The sequence below is a fragment of the Melanerpes formicivorus genome, unplaced genomic scaffold (genome assembly GCF_026170545.1).
Source record: "Melanerpes formicivorus ecotype bairdi unplaced genomic scaffold, bMelFor1.0.p_v2 SCAF_56, whole genome shotgun sequence".
In the NCBI taxonomy this organism is placed as follows: Eukaryota; Metazoa; Chordata; class Aves; order Piciformes; family Picidae; genus Melanerpes; species Melanerpes formicivorus.
This window is the reverse complement of record NW_027142408.1, coordinates 1,135,845-1,155,315: the sequence shown is the minus strand read 5'-3', so window position 1 is coordinate 1,155,315 and position 19,471 is coordinate 1,135,845. Positions and strand designations below refer to the sequence as shown.

At 51.7% G+C, this 19,471-nt stretch overlaps 1 protein-coding gene across 3 annotated transcripts in view; it reads right to left on the bottom strand.

Moving 5' to 3' along the window:
• Positions 1-751: 751 nt before the first annotated feature.
• NCALD (neurocalcin delta) overlaps positions 752-19,471 on the bottom strand; it is a 66,689-nt gene continuing 47,969 nt past the window's right edge. The window contains exons 3-5 of one of the 3 annotated variants that reach the window (XR_010990117.1): positions 11,509-11,614; positions 8,913-10,343; positions 752-2,782 (exon numbers count right to left, since the gene is read on the bottom strand). Coding sequence is in view for 2 of the 3 variants with exons in the window: in XM_068161138.1 (XP_068017239.1) it covers positions 10,246-10,343; positions 11,509-11,614 (204 nt within the window). In the remaining variant the exon portion in view is untranslated. Of the gene's footprint in view, positions 10,344-11,508; positions 11,615-19,471 lie in introns of all 3 variants that reach the window. The other 2 variants (XM_068161138.1, XM_068161136.1) reach the window with 2 other exon arrangements.

Here is a 19,471-nt window from a genome sequence, read left to right as displayed (position 1 = left end):
ATAGAATTGCATTGTGCCAAGGCAACAAGAGCAGGGACTGAGAGATGAGCAGCCAGAGCAAGGGACCAGTGCCTGCTCTGCTCAGGAGAGGGACAGCAGTGGCTTCAGCAAGAGCTTTGGCATTGCCTCTCCCCTAAGATCCCTAGAGAGAAGCCTTTGATGAGCAGACAGTGAGGTGGACTGAAGACTGCACAGCTGTGCCCAGAGAGTGGTGATCAGCAGCATGAAGCCTGGCTGAAGGCCAGTGAGCAGCAGTGTGCCCCAGGGGGCTGTGCTCGGTGTGTTCGCTGCTGCCCTGGCTGGTGTGGGGCAGGGTGTGCCCTCAGCAGGTGGCACAAAGCTGGGAGATACACCAGAGGGTCACACTGCCATCCAAAGGAGCCTCAGCAGACTGGGAAATGGAGCCACAGGAAGAGCCTCATGAAGTTCCTCAGAAGGAAATGCTCAGCCCTGTGCTGCCCTTCCTTTGCTGCTGGAACCCGCTCCATGTCCTCTCGCCCCATGGCCACTGCCACTGCTGCAGGAGAAGCTGCATTAGCAGGGGGGAGCCCAGCTGGCTGCACCCTGCCAGCACAGTGCCCATGCACAGCTTCAGCCCTCCAAAGAGGCTGCTGCCCCTCTGCCCTGAGGGGTGAGCAGGCTGGAGGCTGTGAGGGCAGCAGGCAAGGGCTGCTCTGGGGTTTGCTCACCAGGCAGCGGGGCTGTGGCTTCAAGGCTGCGGTGTGAAGGGAAGGACAGTGCACACCACGGCTGGCTGCAGCAGGATCTTTATTAGTAGGGAAGAACATTCAGGGGGTTTCAGGAGGGGAGTTTGGACCACTGGGACCCACCATACACTGGTTGTCATCAGGGGTTGTTCAAGGTTACATATTTATAGAAGAGAACAAAATAAGTCATATTGAGGTGCAATCAGTAATTCCAGTATGAAAAAGCACCATGTCACCAAACAGTTTACAATACAAAAGGTCTCCAAAAATCTAACATTTAAAAACAATATTTGTTCAACAGTGAGAACAGTACAGTAAAAAAAAAAACCAAACCCAAAACAACTCCTCACTGCCCTTCACACAACACTGCTCGTGTTTGGCACTGGAAGAAGCTATCACAAATGAGCCTTGTGACCACACTAAGCTGGTGGTGAGTGTCTGCACAGCGAGGGAGGACATGCTGTGGAAGTCAGTCCCTTGTCAGGTGCAGCTCGAGCTGCTGTCTGCAGTGAAAAGGAAAGAACTGAAAGAGCAAACCACCTGCTAAGCTGCAGCAGGGCTTCTCTGCTGGCCCTGCACACAGGCTCGAGGATGCCTCTCTCAGACTCAGTCCCTTCAGCCCTGCCCTAGAGGCTCAATCCAAGCTCCTTCTCCTCCAAACCCAGCAAGAAGTGTAGGGCTAAGCCCCCCAAATGGTCCTGTCTTGTAGGGGCTGACCTCAAGTTCTTGCTGTATTAAGCACCCCAAGAAGATGCTGAGCCCAGACTTGCCTCTCAGGCTCTTTTCCTCAATTCTCCAAATGGATTTCATTTTTCACTCAACTTTCTCGAGTGGTCTCAAAATGTGAGCCCCTCAGTTCTGCCCTGCTGTTGTCAGCAGCCCCAAGGAACACTGGCTGTGCAGGTGAGTTAAGTGACAAGGAAGCCTGTGATAAGGGGCCAGGGGGTGCCCTGGCTTGGGGGACCCTCCTCCCAGGTGTCCTCCTTGGGCTGGGACTGACACGGCGTGGAATGGGGACGCTTGAGTCTGAGAGAGGGAAAGACAAAACCCCAGACTCTTCAGGAAGAATTCAGCTCAAACCTGCCTCCTGTTAAACCAAGAGAGCAGGGCCTGTGCCCCTGGTGAGACAGCAGTGCCCATGTACAGCTGTGGCAGCCCGGAGCAGGCCGGCCGAGGGAGCATGCAGGCCTTGGTGCTATCTCGAGAGCTTGAGCAGTGACAAAAACAACTGAAAAGTCATCTGAAATAGCATTCACATCTTACATCAGAGATGCCACTAGGAAAACACAACAATATCACATGGAATTAGCACAGCCTTCAAAATGCAAACCAGCGCTGCTGAGCCTGCCCCATGCTGCTTATCCTGGGTGCAGAGGAGAGCCTGGGGAGCTCCGGCCAGGAGAGTCCTAAGGAAGGACCTGGTTTGCCTGAGCACCTCTACGAGCACCTCATCCACACACGGGGGCTTTGCTCTGGCACTAGCAGTTCAGGAAGGGTCCTACCTGGGGGTCACTAGCAGGGGAGTGGTGTGCATGCTGGGGGGCACAAAACACAGACACAACCCTCCACCCAGTTCTCCATCTCCTCTGGTGGCTGCCTCAGCTGCTGCCATCTCACCAGGCAGGTTCGGTGCCTCACCCTGCGTACCTGCTCCCAAAGCAGGCAGCAGCGCAGCACCAAGTCCTGGCAGCTACCCTCAGTCCTCTTGAAGGCAGCTGACCTCTTTTTTGTGGGCTGAGAACTGGCTGCAGTCTCAGAATGCCACCAGAGAAGCTTGCAACAGAACTGGGGTGGGGAGGGGAATGAACACATCACAACAACTACAGGCAGGATACTCACAGCTCCAGACAGCCGTCAGAAAGCTATGCAGAGCCAGTCACAGGCATCCCTCTGCTTTCTAAGTTGTGAAAGTCTTCCCTGGGATATGTAGGTTTGCTTACAAAGCATTCATCTTGAGAGGTATGGAGTTTGGCCAGGACACAGGAGGTGCTGAACCCCGTGCTGCTGCAGTCAGGCTGCCTCTGGTAGCCTGTGCAAAGTTAGATCTGGTGTCTGCGCTGCGATGGAGGAACAGGCTGAGGGAACAGAGGTAAGGAAGCTCTCCCTGTGGAATGGGAACTGGACATTTGGATCCATTCAGCCTTTGCTGATTTATTAACATCTACAGCATCAAAAATACCTGCCCCAAAGTACACACACACCTGTCACTGTTTCCTGCTGCGTGCATCACGTCCTGCACTCAGGCATGAAGTGTTTCTGCCAAGCAAGGCCAACGTTGCTCACCTCAGGTTCCAGAGCAAAAGGGATCTGAATGCAGAAATATTAACTGCAAGGCTGCTCAGATGGAACTGGAGTGAGCAAGTGGAAGAGATAAGCATATCGAAATGAGGCTCAACCTGTCTCCATACAGCAGCTGTGCAGACAATTAATCCCTAATGTAATTAAGCACTTCATTTTCAGCAGGCAGGGCGAGCCTGCGGCACTGCTGGCTGCTCAGGCAGCTCTGCCCTTGGGCCCATCTGGGGCTTCTGCTAGCACATGAGCTGCATGACCAACAGGGCTGCATCTAGGAGGATCCAGAATATGTAAATCACAGCTAAAGCATGAATGAGAGAATTAAACACAAATGAGCAGAGAAACGCGGAGTGCAGAGCGTTCCCATGGCTGGCAGAGCACAGCAGCTTCAGTAAGCTTCTGTAGGTCCTTATCAGATTGAAACTCTGGGTTTGGTTCTCATTTTTCTCCCAGATACTAATGAAAACTATTTGGTTGCCCTGGAAATGGGAATGAGCCAGTGGCTGGAAATAAAGGGGTGGTCGTGGCAAGAATCTGCGAGCTCTCCCCTGCAAACAACTGCAGAGGAGCCATTAATCTTCTGCCTGAGTGCAGCCAATTAACAGCACAAATGAAGCTTAGGATTTAAGAGGATTTTCTCAGGTGGGTTTGCTAATCACCTTTTTTTTGGGGGGGGACGTGAGGCCAGCCCTGAATATTCCTGCAACCTCTGTCCCCAGAGGAGGGAAGAGAAAACCAGAGGTCACCCCCCCCCACACACACACGTGTCACTGGCAGGTGGCAGGAAGAGTTTCTGCCTGACATGGCTGCACCAAAATGATCCTTGGCCCACAGCATCTGGGTGCTCCAAGCAGCACTGGGGTACCATGTGCTGAATGGTGACACACTGGAAGATGCTGCTCCTGCCTGAAAGAAATCAGCTCTCTGTGGAATAAAGTGTGGGAATGGAGAGCAAGCGCTGGTCAGGGTCAGCCTGTAGTGCATCAACGAACACCACAAGGAGAACCACAGGGCTCAGCCTGCTCTGCAAAGGTTTCATCCTGCCAGCCCTGAATGATAGCACACAGGGGGGGCAGAGGAACCACATCAGAAACTGTTCCACCTCTGTTCATCAAGCCTGGCTTCTGCAGGTGTCAGGGGCTGGTGTTGTCATCCATTCACACAGAGGGTAGGGATGGGAAGGGGCAGGTGGGCACACAACCTTGCACCAACACCCTGACCACCTGCCCCGGGGAGCTGAGAACGTCTTTGGTCAGTGCAGGAGGAGCAAATCCAAGCCATCTCAGCTGCATGGTGAGTAAACAATATGGAGAGGGTGGCTGCTGTGTGCCTGGAGGTCTGGGAAGCACCCAGCTGGCTGAACAACCTCAGATGAGCAATTCTGTGTGGTGGGACTCAAGAGTTCCCAGCCTCAGCAAGTGCTTGATGTGGGACCGAAGCAGCCCAGGAGGTCCCAGGGAGCAGGCTGGCACAGGGGAGCTGTTCTGTGTTGCCTGTTGCTAAGGGGGTTTCGCCCTGTGAGTTCAGGCCCTGATCTAAGGGCAGGGATGTCTCTCACAGCTTTCCATCTCACTACAGCCCACACTGGTTTTGGGGCCTCGTCTGTTGTGCATTGGCCAGCATTTCCCACAGACTAGCTTGATGCTAGCTGCACACGGTAAAGTGGCACTGGCAACCTGTGGGAGCAGTGAGGAAATCAAATCTCTGCATTGCAAGAAGCCCCTCACATCTGGCCTTCCCCATTGCCACTAGGTAAGAAATGGAGAGTGTGTCTGAAAAGGTTCCTGCCTGAACCTGTGAAAATCCCCTCCTCGAGACAGCTGCTCGGTACGGAGGGATTTGGAAGCAGCAGCAGCAGAAGCCAGGCTAGAATAAAGGGAGCTGCTGAGACACCCCTGGTAGCCAGGAATGGTTCCTGCAAGGCATGAGGAGCTTGGCTTTGCATCTGGTCTGCTGTTCTCCTGCTCTGAACCTCAGAGGCACCTAACAGCTTCTGCAGCCCCTCAGGGATGGTCCTGATTTCTGGCGTCCCTGTTTTTCATGCTGGTTTGCAAACCCTGCTGCTTTTTGGGTCTGTGTGCTCAAAGCACCACTCTTCTCACCTTCTCCCGCCTGACAAACCTCACCTGAGCGTTAAGAGTCAAAGGGAGCTTCTTGTCCATCACAAGTGGGAAGAAAGCTCCTGCAGGCAATGTTTTGTCCTTGGTTACACTTAGGAAATGCCTTATGCCCCCCCTGAGAGCTGACGTGCAGCTCCTAACTGGGGCGTGACCAACATCTCTGTTCCATCTACATAAAAGCAGAGTTACTCTGCTCCTGCAGCTGCATGAAGGGATTTAAAGGTGTCTTGCCAGCACCCCTGACTGAACATGTAGCAGGCAGAGCTGCTCAGCCAGAAGGTGCCATGTCTGGCATGGCCCAGGCTCAGAGCACCTCACACCAGGATTCTGACACACCACTGCTTTGTATCTTACCAGCACACTCAGCAGGGAACTCTGCATGCAGCTCTGAGCAGTGCTTGGCTGCTGTTTGCCATGTTGCTGTGCATTTCTAGGCACAAGCTCTGCCCACAGTACCCAGGGAGCTGACCTCCACCACTACACAAGGTCCCACCCAGTCAGACACAGAGCAAAGAACACATCCAAGTGCTTGTGCAAAGGGCAGGTGAAATATTCTTCTCCACCAGCCTTGCACCACTTAAACTCTCGAGGCTAAGGACCACCTCACCAGGAAGCTGAGGGAGCACCATGAGAAAGACAAAAGCAGGTGCTGGCACAGTGGGTGTAGAGGAGATCTTGCCCAGCCTTCCTCTCCACTGGTTTCACTTGGTGCTTGTGCACTTAGGCATCAAAAGGAAACTCTTTTGAAGGAGACTTCCTTTGTCCTGCTCCCACTGCACTGCTGTCATGTTGCATCTTCAGCAGTGTTGCTAACAAAAAAGAGGGAAAAAAAGAAAAAGAAACAAAAGAGAGACTTGTTTTCAAAGAAGGGAGAGCTCAAAGAGTTCATTCTGACACAAGGGATTCCCTTCCCACAGCCACGTGTCCCCAGGGGCCAGCCAGTTGTCACCGTGTCCCCTGGTTCACATGGATCGAGAGAGGCACGGCCATGGCCATGCTCTCATCTCAGCTTAGTCTGTGGATTAGGGCTCAACATCAAGTTACCACAGGTCAGCAAGTTTCCATGAGTCAGCTAAGCCGAGGTTCCTGCCCCTGTGTGTGCTTCTGGCCCGCAGCAGATGCAAGGTGAAGCGCCTTAGCCTGGTCTGCAGGGAAAGAAAGTTCAGCTAAGCTGCATTATTGCACACTTGCCATGGCTGGAGAGAGCACAGGCTGAAAGGTCCTGGGGCTCAGTCTCCAGGGACAGCTACTAAACCACGGGGACTTGGCCATGTGTGACCACCTCTTGTGCTGGTGTGCAATACTTCTGTACATAGAAGTCATCCAGCTGTGGAAGTCAGACGCTTCTGCCTCACTGTTTTAAGCAGCAGTGCCTGGAGATGGTGAGAGTTGTGCTTTGTAACAGAGAACAACACAGCACAAAATGCCCCAAGAAGGTAAAAACCCTGCAGACTCCTACCAACAGCAAGAGCAACAGCACAGCATCTTCTGCCTCAGGAACATCCACTGCTGTCAACTCACAGGGCTTCAAAGCCTCTTGAGACACAGACCTTTCTCCGGTCCCTCTCGAACCCTAAGCGCTCACAAAACCACAGGCATGCTGGGTTTACAAAGGTTGTGTTCTCTTTACCCTTGCCAGGCTGCTGCTGGTCACACTTCTCACATCCTCTGGCTTCACATCCTCTGGGAAACTGACTGGATAAATGGGAGCAGCATTTGCCATGCACTCGGTCTGCATGCAGGATCATCTGCACAACAGGGGAGTGAAGCTTTCCTCTTTCACATGCAGCTGATACTGGAGCACACACTAAAGCTGAGAGATGATGTGAAATACCCTCTGCTGCCTGCCATCCTTCCTGGACAGAAGTACTGCTGATTGTCTTGTGCTGTTCTATGCAGGACAGGTCAGTTTGTCTTCTGCAAATGCCAACATCAGCAAAGCAGAACATTCCAGCCCAAGGTGCAGCACACCACTGCTGGCCTGAGGTCTGCAGATGCTCCTATCGCAACTTCAGCTAGGGATCTCTTTTAAGTACATTCAGAGGCAGAGAAAAGAAGGGATAGTTAATAATTGAAAAGAATTCCTATTAACAGGGGTAGGAAGGTAAAAGAATAACCTCAGCAAACTGCAAAAGCTGAGAGAATCATCTGATCTCCAGCTCCATCCTCTGCAGCTGCAGAGGCAGAGCCTTACTCTCCCAGATTCGGTGAGCTGAGGCAGGAATTGCCTGGGGCCACGTTGCAGGTTGTGTTTTCCAACGTGTGTTGTGCAGTGTCAATGTGTGAAGCAAGAGCCTGCTCCCACAGCCCCAGAACTACACAGCAAAAGCAGAGAGGCTATGCTGTAGGTCAGAAATATTGTGTACAGACAAAAGGAGATGGATTTCAGTCACTTAAATAAAAGCCAGTGGTTTGAAACTTTCATTCATGTGCAACTGCTTCCACATTTTAAGGAGAAGATGAGACTGCAGAAGGCATCCAAGCTGACCTTCTGTAGGTAGGTCTGGGCTGCTCTGATTTGGGTGCCTGCACTGAGCTGTCAGGTTAGAAGTTCAGCAGGGTTCCTCCAGCATCACCTGGTCCTGCCCATGCAGCAGTGGTGATGCAGCACCCCAGGAGCAGCTGGGGCAGGGGGACTGGTTGTTCCTATCTGACCGAGGGGCTGCTGATCAGTGCACATCCAGTGACCTTCCTGCAGCAATCCTCAGCAGCCTGGCCAGGCTCACAGAATCACAGGATCAGAGGATGTTAAGGGTTGGAAGGGACCTCCAGAGATCATCGAGTCCAGCCCCCCTTCCAGAGCAGGACCACCCTGCTGAAAAACAGCCTTCAAAGCACTCAAGAGGGAACATGGCTCTGAATACACGAGGTGATGGATACGGCAGAGAGGGCCAGAACCTCTCCAGGTGAAGCAGAAGCTGACCCCGAAGAAGGTAGCACAAACTCTCCTTCAAAGGGCACATCGAGAGAGGATTAGGGAGGAAGCCATGGGGAACATTCCCATCCACCAGAAGAAGAACTGGTGCCAAGTTTGCCAGTGATGCTCCCAACAGCTACTGAAAGCTGTGTCTGTGGTTGGGCCTCTTTTGCTTTCTCCTTTCCCCACACACCTCTCTGCTGGGTACTTTGATCAACAGAGTGGGAATATGCCAGCAGCTGCTGTTCCGTGACTGCTGGAGACACAGGTCTGTGCCTGAAGACGTTCATTGAGTGTAATTAGCCACTCAGAGTAATTTTAGTACAACTGATTAGCAATGCTGTTTTCAGCTGGTTTTTATTGTATTTGAATATGCTCTGCACTTCACACCTGGCAAAGCAAGTGGCAAGGAAAAATCTGCCCAGGACTTCTTCTCTCAGCGAGCGTTCAACAGAAACATTATTCATACTCCACTACTTGTTCATCACTTCTAATTAGTACTTAGCTCATCACTGCCTGCAAAGCAGACTTCTCTTCTGCAGTTTATTTTAATTTAAGGCTACTGGGGATTAGCATCTACAAGGTCACTTGACAAAAACCCCAACTCTGCCTGTCAGGCAGAGGCTAACAAGCTCACCGGTTCCCAGCGCTGTGCTCTGCCCACACGGGTACCTCTCCAAGCAGGCTCAGGGAGCAGACTTTAGCTAATGACAGATTAATGCCAATTTAGTCAGCATAATGCCTCCTGTCACTAAAGCATTTCCATGCCTCCTGTCACTAAAGCTTTGCCATTGCAGCAGCACTTGTAAAGTCCCTGTGAAACCCCAGGGCTGTGTGAGAGCTTTGCATGCAGCAGCACCGACCAAAGGATACAGTTTGGCAGCAGCCAATTTCCGACCTCCTGCCTCTGGGCAAAAAGATAAACATTCAACATTTCTCTCAAGAGCTGATCTTGTCTGGGTTTTAATTCTTCTTTTTATATATATATATATATATATATGTATAAATATTCCACAAAGTGTACCATTTCCTCATGGCAGTACAGAACGGTTCAAACGTTACTAAAAGTTGATGAAATAGGAATCCCACAACTGTATGCTCAAAACAAGTTTGGATGACAGCCTTCCACTAAGAGCAGGCCCAGAAACTCCATGAGCTACCTGGAGCTAGCCCAAAACAGCCCCAAACTTTGTACTGTGCAAGAGCATTCGGACAGCAGAAGTGCCTCGGGGGAGCTGCTTGCAGGCGTCCACAAGTTCCTCACGTGAGTGCCCACTCTCCTCAGCAGAAACTGCTTTGCTACTGACCTGAAATTGCCACATTCAACAAGGATCCCCCTTAAAGTCATTGTCCAGACCTGGTTTTCCATATCTTCTGTCTGCCTTTGCTGGCCCCAAACGGCAAGAGGAGCTGTCAGCCGTGCTTTCGGGGGGCAGGAGTGCAATGCACTGAGCTTTCAGGCACAGCCAGGAGAGAGCAGCCGCCGTGAACCTAGCCCCAACCATTCACCTTTCTTTGATCCCTTCTGCTTCACCACCTGCAAAAGGTTCACAGCATTGAAACAAGGAGGCATAGGAGCAGGGGTGCACTGCTTGCACCCCCCCCACATGTTTTGCACTTCATACTTCTTCCCAGTCCTGTCTTTGACCTGAACTGGTGCCTTCTGGACAGCAGAGCAAGTCCTGGGTGACTCCTGCCCTACTGATCACAGCCCCTTTGCTTCCACCTCTATGACACTTTCAGCTCCTGCAGGTGAATACTTAGCTACTGCAGCAGCAACCTGAAGTCTGTCAGTGTCTTGCTGCCCAGGGTGTTGTTGCTGGTTTACTGCATCTCAGCGTGTCCTTTCCGCCCCAGATGTGTTAAAAGAAAACAAAGCAACCCCTGGAAGGAAACCTTTACAAACAATGCTCACACCACAACCTCTGCTGAAAAAAACAGCACTGCCCTGCCCTGCCCTGCCCTGCCCTGCCCTGCTCTGCACAACCTGGTAAGAGCAATTCAGCATTCTCAGAATTAATCCACAACAAAAGAAGCTATAAGATGCCACAAACGAAGGCATAATTGGCCATACAGAGGCAACACTACCATGAATGTTGTTTGGCAAGGAAAAACAAAACAAAACAAACCGAAACAGAACGAAACAAAAACCCCAAAACAAAACCGAATCAACAAAGCAGATACAGAATTCATCCCAAGAAGGGGCTCAGAACTGCCCGGCGCTGCTGGGGTCACACTGCAGGAGTCGCACTATGGAGGGGTCGCTCTTGGCGCCGCGGATGAACTCTTCCAGAGAGAGTTTGCCTGGAAAAGAAACCTTTGCTTAGCAGGTGGGGTGGCCTGCAGCAGACCTGCCAAGCCTCTGCACAAGCACGGCGGAAGGGAAGCTGGGGGGAGCCCAAAGAATACTCCTGGTGCGGTGGTTTTAGGCTATGCCTTTGAAATTCCCTTACAGATTTGGAGCAGGAAAGTAGGAAAATATAAACAACTCCCTCTTGGGGGTTAAAAGGAAAAGTGGAGGTTATTCTAAGCTAATTCAGTGGAGGAATGTCTGCTGTAAAATTGGCTGTACCAAAACCATTCTTTCTCTTTTCTGAGCTCTTCTCTGCTTGCTTCGCCCGGGAGAGATTAACCTTCTTGTTGGCTGACCTTGGATGTGTTGGCAACTCCACCACCTCCCTGGGCAGCCTCTTCCAGTGCCTGACCACTCTTGCAGGACAGAAATTCTTCCTCATGTCCAACCTAAACCTGCCCTGGTGCAGCCTGAGGCCATTCCCTCTTGTTCTGGCACTACCTACCTGTGAGAAGAGGCCAGCACCAACCTCTCCACAGGCAGCTGTAGAGAGCAGTGAGGACTCCTCTCAGCCTCCTCTTCCTCAAACTCAACAGCCCCAGCTCCTGCAGCTGCTCCTCATGAGATTTATCCTCCAGACCCTTCTCCAGCTTTGCTGCCCTGCTCTGCACTCCCTCCAGCTGGTGCTGAGGTTGTTTAGTTAAGTCCAACCCCTGTCTTTCTCTCTGCTCCTTTCTCTCTCTTTGACCAGGGGGAGGGGGGACAGTGGAACAGCTTCCCTGGTCTCTGACCCGGCGGATTTCTGTGTTGTTTGCTAACTGTAAATACCTGTACAACATTGTAACTCCTGTGTGTTTTGTACATAATCATTGCATGCCATTGTAGAGTGTAGTTTTGCTTGTAAATACAGCTTCCATGTGCTTCTAACCCAGTTGGTCTGGCAAAGCCAATGTTGGGGGGGAGGGGGGAGCCTCAACCCACCACACCTGGTAAAGCAACCTGGCAAGGGAAAGCCTTGCCCATCCTCATGCCCCGCTGGCTGTGGATGGTGGTGGCATCGCCTGGGTGGCTGAAGGAAGAGTGGTGGGTTTGAGGTGTCACCCCATGTGGGCAGCACACCCCAGCCACCCAGCACAGAGGCAGAGGCAGCTGCCCTGGGGCCTGCAGGGTGCCTACCGTCACGGTTGGTGTCCATCTGGCGGAAGATCTTCTCTGTCCTCTTCTCTGGTGTCGACTCATCTTCTGGCATCTTCATTACAGAAGACACCATCTTATAGATTGCCTGTGTGATATGAGAGGAGCACAGAGCTGGTAAGAAGCACAGTATCTGGATGCAGGGTTATGATTAGCTCCTGGTGACAAAAAGGAGGCAAAAAATATCCCAGGAACATTGTCTGGGATGTGCTGCCTGGATGCTGAAGGGAGTCAGGTGGCTTCAGTACATGCAGCTGCCCTCTTCAGTGGGACACTCACCTGTGAAGGACTGTGTTCCCTTATCTAGTCATGGTCAGACACAGCCTATGTTTGGGCTCAGTTTACATCCTAATGAAAAGGATGAATTCACCACTTGTGCAGCACTTTAGGCACTGGAAGTTTCTGCTGACCAAGGGAACAGTTAGACCAGCACGGTCCTGCTCTGCACTGCAATGGGCCTCTGTGCTTCAGCCACCTAGGTTCTGTCATAGTATCATAGTATCAGTCAGGGTTGGAAGGGACCACAAGGATCACCTAGTTCCAACTGCCCTGCCATGGGCAGGGACACCCCACACTAGATCAGCCTGGCCAGAGCCTCAGCCAGCCTGGGCTTAAACACCTCCAGGGATGGGGCCTCGACCATCTCCTTGGACAACCCATTCCAGGGCTTCACCACTCTCATGGGGAAGAACTTCCTCCTCACCTCCAACCTCAATCTCCCCACCTCCAGCTTCATTCCATTCCCCCTAGTCCTATCACTACCTGAGATCCTGAGCAGTCCCTCCCCAGCCTTCCTGTAGCCCCCTTCAGATACTGGAAGGCCACAATGAGGTCACCTGGGAGCCTTCTCTTCTCCAGACTGAACAGCCCTAACTCCTTCAGTCTGTCCCCCTGTCCCCTTACCCTGTCTTTGCTTCCCCCTCATCTCCTTTCTCTTCTCCCTTGGTCAGCATCCTGCCCAGAGGGTGGGCAGTGACTGCCTGCCTGTGTTTGCTGTGGCTTGACCATCAAGGAGCTGCCTTTGCCTTGGGGCTGCTGTGCTTGGAGCCCCATTCCCTATTTGTTCCACAGAGAGCAGATGCTCTGGTCCCACATGGCACTGGTCCCACACAGATCTATTCCTTTAGTCTCACATGGTGCTAGCTGTCCGTAACAGAGAGGCAATGCTCCTTTCAAACCAAAGATGAGTAGGTGTCTCTGAACTGGTTCTGCAAACCTTGCCTGCACATGTGAGGATGCAGTACCAGTAAACAAGAGGGCTTTGGGTTAGACATCTCTACAGTGCCACACAGCTGTGAGAACAGCAGCAGCCAGAGGGCTGCAGGTTGGTGGCCTCAGAGGAGCCTCCTGGTCATTTGCAGAGACAGCACTCACCAGTGCTGCCCTGCTCTGACCAGCTCCTGCTGCTTCCCACAGCAGCTGGCTGGCCTTTGGCTGACCAGTGCTGCAGGGGCAGTCACTTTGCTCTCCACCTCAGGTCTGTAGATGTAGATCCCTTTCAAATCCTTGTTTCTCCCCAGCAGTTGATAACTTGGTGCAGATGTGATTGCTTTAGCTCTTTGCTCTCTGTTTCCTCCTGCTCTGGGAGTGGGTCCTTGTTGCCAGTCCAGGATGGCTGACTGGAACTCCCCTCTCTCCTCTTCCCATTCATGATGGTTCTCTGCCTAGAACACTCCCGTCATCTGGACCAGGGTCCCCACCAGCTGGCTCCAGGAGCATTGCAGCACTGACTGACCAGCTGGAGGATGCTGCTAAACTCACAGACCCTCAAGACTAGGGAGCACCTCCTTCCTTGGCCATCTTGCTGGTCTCTCCTCTGCCAGCAGCTCACCTTTCACACCTCCTGGCCTTTAAATAACTTCAAGAGTTACTCTGAGAAAGACATTGGTCTGGTTAATTAATTATTCATCTCTTACTGGTCTGCTGGAGAGACCCAGCCCCATGGCAAGGCTCTAATGTTGCCTTTGGACCCCAGTAGTGGGGAACAGAGCATGAACAGCTGCTGCCTCAGTGGAAAAGTGGTGAGTGCCATTTTAATCATCATCACCATCATTTGCACTCTGGAAGTGCCCAAAGGCTCCCAAAAGAAGGGTGCCAGGGATCCTGCCCACACAACCATGATCATCTGATAACCAGGAGGACAGTAGAGAGAACAAACATGCAAGCAGCATGATCACAGGGACAAGGGAGCTGAGGGAAGGAGGCAACAGGGGAAGGAAAAAGCAAAGCAGAGGGTGGACAGCAAGGACTTCCACCTCCCTTGTCCTTGTTGGCATGCAAGGCTTGCAGGAGCCAGCGAGAGATGATGCTTATAAACCTGCCAGTCTGGAAGTGTCTTAAGCAGCCTTTTGTCCAGAGTAGGAAGAGAGGTGGAGGGGTCACTCCCCCACTCTGCATGAGAAGATGGCAAGGCAGAGAAGCCGCATTCAAAGTGTGGGAGGCAGGCCCGGGCCAGGAGTGCAGGCGTGTTGGACCCCCACCAAAGTAACCATAGTAAGGATATGCAGATCTTTGGGACAAAAAAAGAGCACTTCAGGATGACTTCATCCTGCAGGGTCCTTTGCACAGAGGCGTGTGAAGGGAATGAGAGATGAAGATATTCTAGGAAAGCCAGATGGGAATAACAGAGCAGCGCTCCTGCCGTGCTGAAATGGTTACGCTGCACAGATCCTTATGTCCTCACTCAGGAGTTCAGGGGGGAAGTTTTCCCCAAGTAAAAGCCAGCTAAAGCTGATTAAAAGCCCTGAGCCTTGCCCTGTATGGACACAGTGCAGCTACACAGAGCTCCTTCCTGCTTGGTTGAAACGGCAGGCTCTGGAAGGAGCTGCTTTGATGTGATACTAACACGGAGCTGGGCTGCACCAGCCCCGGGCTGCAGCCTGGGACTCCACTCCACGTGGAGGGCAGCTCCTTGGCCTCACAGCACTTGGGCTGAAAGCCATTGGTGACATTCAGAAGGAGGTTTGGAGGTCGTTATCTATCAGCAGCCATCTAAGTCAGGGCAGCTTTTGCAGGGGGACTTCTGTCAGGAGAGCTTCCAACTCCCTGGTATCCCTAAAGGCCACGAAGAAATGGCTCCTCCAGAGCCCTGTGTGCATCACTCCTTGGCCCATTTTGCTCCCGGTCGCTGGCTGCCATTGCTCTGTGTGGGTCAGAGATCTTGGTGGGGGCTGCAGTTTCCTGCTATACTCAGCAAAGTGTCACAGAGCTTCTCATGCTGATGGCAGCAACGACAGCACACATTTCCAGTCAGTCCTTTTTACTCTGTTGAAATAAATGTTGACAGCTAAAACCAGAGACACACCAGCTTCTGTCCCTTCTGGGCTTACAAGTGAGTGAGCCCAGCAGGTGAAACCTGTGTGCTCTGCTTGTATTAGACTGAAAGGCTACCCTCAGCTCTCAGCTCAGTATTCCTAGGACGCCATATGACTCCATGTGTTTAAAAAGGTTTTCATCTCTTATTTGAGCTTTTACAAGAGAGTCTCACCAAATGGTGTTCCATTTCAGCAAGGGGAATGAAGATGAATCTGCTAGCTGCTTTGCAGCTGTTTTCTGAGTGGTCTGGGATATTCAGATTGTTGGTAAACACATGGGAGACATGAGAAGCATTCCTAGAGCAGGAGAATCTGAGAGGATCTAAGGTGAAGTCAGTCACAAGGGCAGGCTCTGAAGCATCTTCCCACAGTACTATGCAGATGTGCTGTGCCTGGTAGGTGTAGCAGTGCCCCATGGACCTTCTTCCATCAGGCACTGCAACTGTCAGCCCACCACTGAAGTTCTTCAGGTTATGTGATCCTCCAAAGTGTGCAGCCAGCTCCATGTGGATGGCTCAGGTGTGCCTCTAAGCACAGTTCTTTGCAGACTGGCCTAGGGGAAGAGTTCATGGGCAGGGGTGGTGAGCCTGTGACAGGCTGTGTGTGGTCAACAGCACTATGGGAGATGGAGCTTACAGGAATGCAGATCTTTTGTCCTCCACCCTACTGCTCTGCAGAGAAATTGCAATGCAGGTTGGTGGAGACCCCATCCCTGGATGCATTCAAGGTCAGACTTGATGGGGCTCTGAGCAACCTGATCTAGTTAAGGATGTCCCTGCTCACTGCATGATGACCTCCAAGGGTTCCTTCCAACCCAATGCATTCTGTGATTTCTATGGTTCTAAAACAGGCTTCAAAAAGCTGTTAGGAACCATTCACACTCATCTGCTTGGCACCTGGCCAGTTCCTGAGGCTTCTGTGGGACAGGAGCCATCTCAACCAGGAGCTCTGCTTTGCCAGTGCTGCTGCAGCCGCTGCCACAAGCAGCTTCCTGCAATGCTCAGCAGGAGTGCAAGGCCTGCACTGCCTGCAGCACTGTTAGGGGAGGGCAGAGCATGAGACAGGAAATGCAGGTAGCCATCAGGGTGGCAGTGAAAAGAACTGCTGAGAGGAGGCTTTCCACACAAAGAACAGCAGAGCGAAACAGAAGCCAAACACCTCTGGTCCCTGTGCTGTTTGAGATACAGTGATGCCACAGCAACAGGGGCAGCCTTCTGCTGGGAAGTGGAGACTTCCAGGCTGATGGTGCTCATTTAGTGTTCAGCCTGGTGTGCTGTCTCATGCACAAATCCCACTGAAAACAACAAGCTCCTGCTCTGCCTGCATGCAAATGTGTGCCAGGGAAGGGGCTTGTAATGGGCTCCTCTGGGACAGGCATCAGAGAGAGAGGGAACAGAGTTCTGCTTTTCACTGTCAGAAAGATTGCGATGGCTGAGGGCCTTTAGGAAGATTTTTTTGGTGCAGAGTCCTGTCTTCCCATATTAAAAACAGACGACCTTTTGTGAATGACAGTGACAGTTCCTAGAGGTTATGGTTTTGTTTGGGTTTTTTCAAGTCATAGAATCATAGAATCTTAGAATCAACCAGGTTGGAAATGACCTCAGAGATCATCAGGTCCTACCTATTACCTAATACCTAACACCTCCTGACAACTAAACCACAGCTCCAAGTGCCACATCCAATCCTTTATTGAACACCTCCAGGGATGGGGACTCCACCACCTCCCTGGGCAGCACATTCCAGTGGCCAATTCCTCTTTCTGGGAAGAACTTTCTCCTCTAGTGATTAGAACTCTCTCTAACACTCTGCAAGAAGAAACCTCTCAACAAAGTAAGAAAATGTGCTCTTCTACTTCAGTTTCATGCATCTACCATGCACATTTGCAGAGCCTGAGTGGCCAAGCCTCTCCCAGCAGCAGGAGCTACGGGTGACCAGGGGAATACAGGGAAACCACTGGTGCCTGGGACACAGGCTGAGAGCTCCAAGCACACTGCCTGATGGGAAGCTCCCTCACAGAAAGGGCTGAGGGACCACTGATGGTCCACAGTGCAAGCCTGGCTGTGGCTCAGGCTTGTTAGCCTTTTCTGTCCTTGACCCACTTCTGTGCCATCCCTCAGAATGTGAGATGAGAGCAGACAGCACCACACAGCTGAGTTTCAAGTGAGGTCTGAAAAGAGGAGAGAGCCAAACAAGTCATATGAGGAGAGGCTGAGGGAGCTGGGGTTGCTTAGCCTGGAGGAGAGGAGGCTCAGGGGAGACCTTATTGCTGTCTACAACTACCTGAAGGGAGGTTGTAGCCAGGTGGGGGTTGGTCTCTTCTCCCAGACAACCAGCACCAGAACAAGAGGACACAGTCTCAATCTGCACCAGCAGAGATTCAGCCTGGATGTTAGGAAGAAGTTCTTCCCAGCAAGAGAGATTGGCCACTGGAATGTGCTGCCCAGGGAGGTGGTGGAGTCACCATCACTGGAGGTGTTTAAGAGGAGACTGGGTGAGGCACTTAGTGCCATGGTTTAGTTGATTGGATAGCGTTGGGTGAGAGCTTGGACTTGATGATCTCAAAGGTGTTTTCCAACCTGGTTAATTCTATTCTATTCTATTCTATTCTATTCTATTCTATTCTATTCTATTCTATTCTATTCTATTCTATTCTATTCTATTCTATTCTATTCTATTCTATTCTATTCTCCCAAGAAGTGTAGTGGGAGGGCTGGAGAGCCAGGCTGAGGGCTGCATGAGGTCCAAGTGCTATCCTGACTTGGATGTGCAACCTGGCAAGGTGCTGTCCTACACTGACTCCTAAGCTGCAGTTTCATTTGGTTACCATCCTGGTTGTAAAGGACAATGCTCCAGTTTGGTACCAACAGGGCTGTGAAGAGGGGGAAGAACATTTCTGTCTCCCTAATGCTGCTGCTGAGCAGCTCTGCAGCAGTGGGGAAAAGCTGCTGCTTTTGCTGGACCGTGTTTGGCTCGGTGCAGAGGTTCTGGGCACTGCTGTTTCCATCAAATTCAACAGGCACACATCTTGTGGCATTATTTTCCCTGTCTGCAAGTCTCCTGGTCTGAGGGGTTTGTGCTGCTGCTCAGCACTGAGGGCTTCCCAGGCTACTTGACAACAGCATGTGGTGCTGGGGTCCCTGGGGTGTCTTCTCCTGAGGAGCAGGCGCTTGCTTGGGTTTGGCTCCTTGTGTTTGCTCTGTGCTCTGTTACTTCTTTTGGGACTCTCTTTGTTTTCTCATGAGGAGAAATACAGCTACAAAACCAACAATCGACAGCCTGTTTATCCTACCCAGAGGACAGAAAGATTTGTAAGGAGCAGAGTATCTTCTAATGCAAATATTCCAGGCAGCTCATGGTGGCACAGAGACAGGGAGGGAGGTCTCTGTGTCTGAAGGCAGTCCTGATCTTTAGCTGAGACACAGGAACACAAAACAGAGGCAGTGAAGCACAACAGCCCTGCACTGACAGCTGAGCTCTGTATCTGGTCTTGTTGAAGCAGAGTAAGTGCTGCTGTTAGCTACCAGCTGTTTGGAGGACATGAGAATAGCCCTGTAGAGAGACAAGGGCACCACGCATTAGGCTGGCTCCAGCCAGGCAGTTTGCCATCACAGCCTGTAATTTGTGTGCATTCCTCTCCCTTGGTTTCCAGCACAAATATAAGCCTGAATAATACAGCACATAGCTAGCACTTCAGCATTTCCAGGCAGAGAACTGATCTTGCTAACAGCCTTTCCTTCCCCCTCCCCCCCGCCCTGTTTTCAAGCAGTGCTGCACTACACAGCTTCAAGCTATGTAAATGCAGCAGCACATCGCAAAGGGTTCAGAGCCTTCAGAAGAGTGATGTGCCTCAAGGGTAAAAACATGTCAGAGGAAGCTGAAGGGAGGTGGGACTCCTACTAACACCACGAGAAAATGCATCCTAAGAAGCTGTGTGTGGAATCATTGTCTACCCAGATAAGGCTTGTTTGTCCTGGCAGCTTCACGTGAAGGCAGCTGGTGTGGCACGAGGGCTGCAGACCTCGCTGCAATTAAGCAGACAGACACCTTTCAAAGACGTGAGCTGGTTCTTCATCCCAGCATGATTTCAAAGGAGATGGATTTCTTGCTGTGGAGGACCTGATGATCACAGAATCACAGAGTTTCAGGGGCTGGAAGGGACCTGGGAGGCTCATCCAGTCCAATTCCCCTGCCAGAGCAGGATCTCCTACACCAGATTACACAGGAACACATCCAGGTGGGTTTTGAATATCCCCAGAGAGGGAGACTCCACAACCCCCCTGGGCAGCCTGTCCCAGAGCTCTGTCACCCTCACAGGCAAAATTTTTTCCTCATATTTACATGAAACTTCCTCAGCTCAGCTTCCACCCACTGCCCCTTGTGCTGTCATTGGGCACCACTGAGCAGAGCCTGGCTCCAGCCTCTCAGCACTCATCCTTCACACATTCATAACCATTGATGAGGTCACCTCTCAGTCTCCTCTTCTCCAAGCTAAAGAGCTCCCTCATTCTCTCCTCATATGGAAGATGTTCCACTCCCTTCACCATCCTTGTGGCTCTGCACCATGAGGAGGTCTCTTCCAACCTGTTTGATTCTGTGATCCTATGGCTCTGAGCAATCTGATCTAGTGTGAG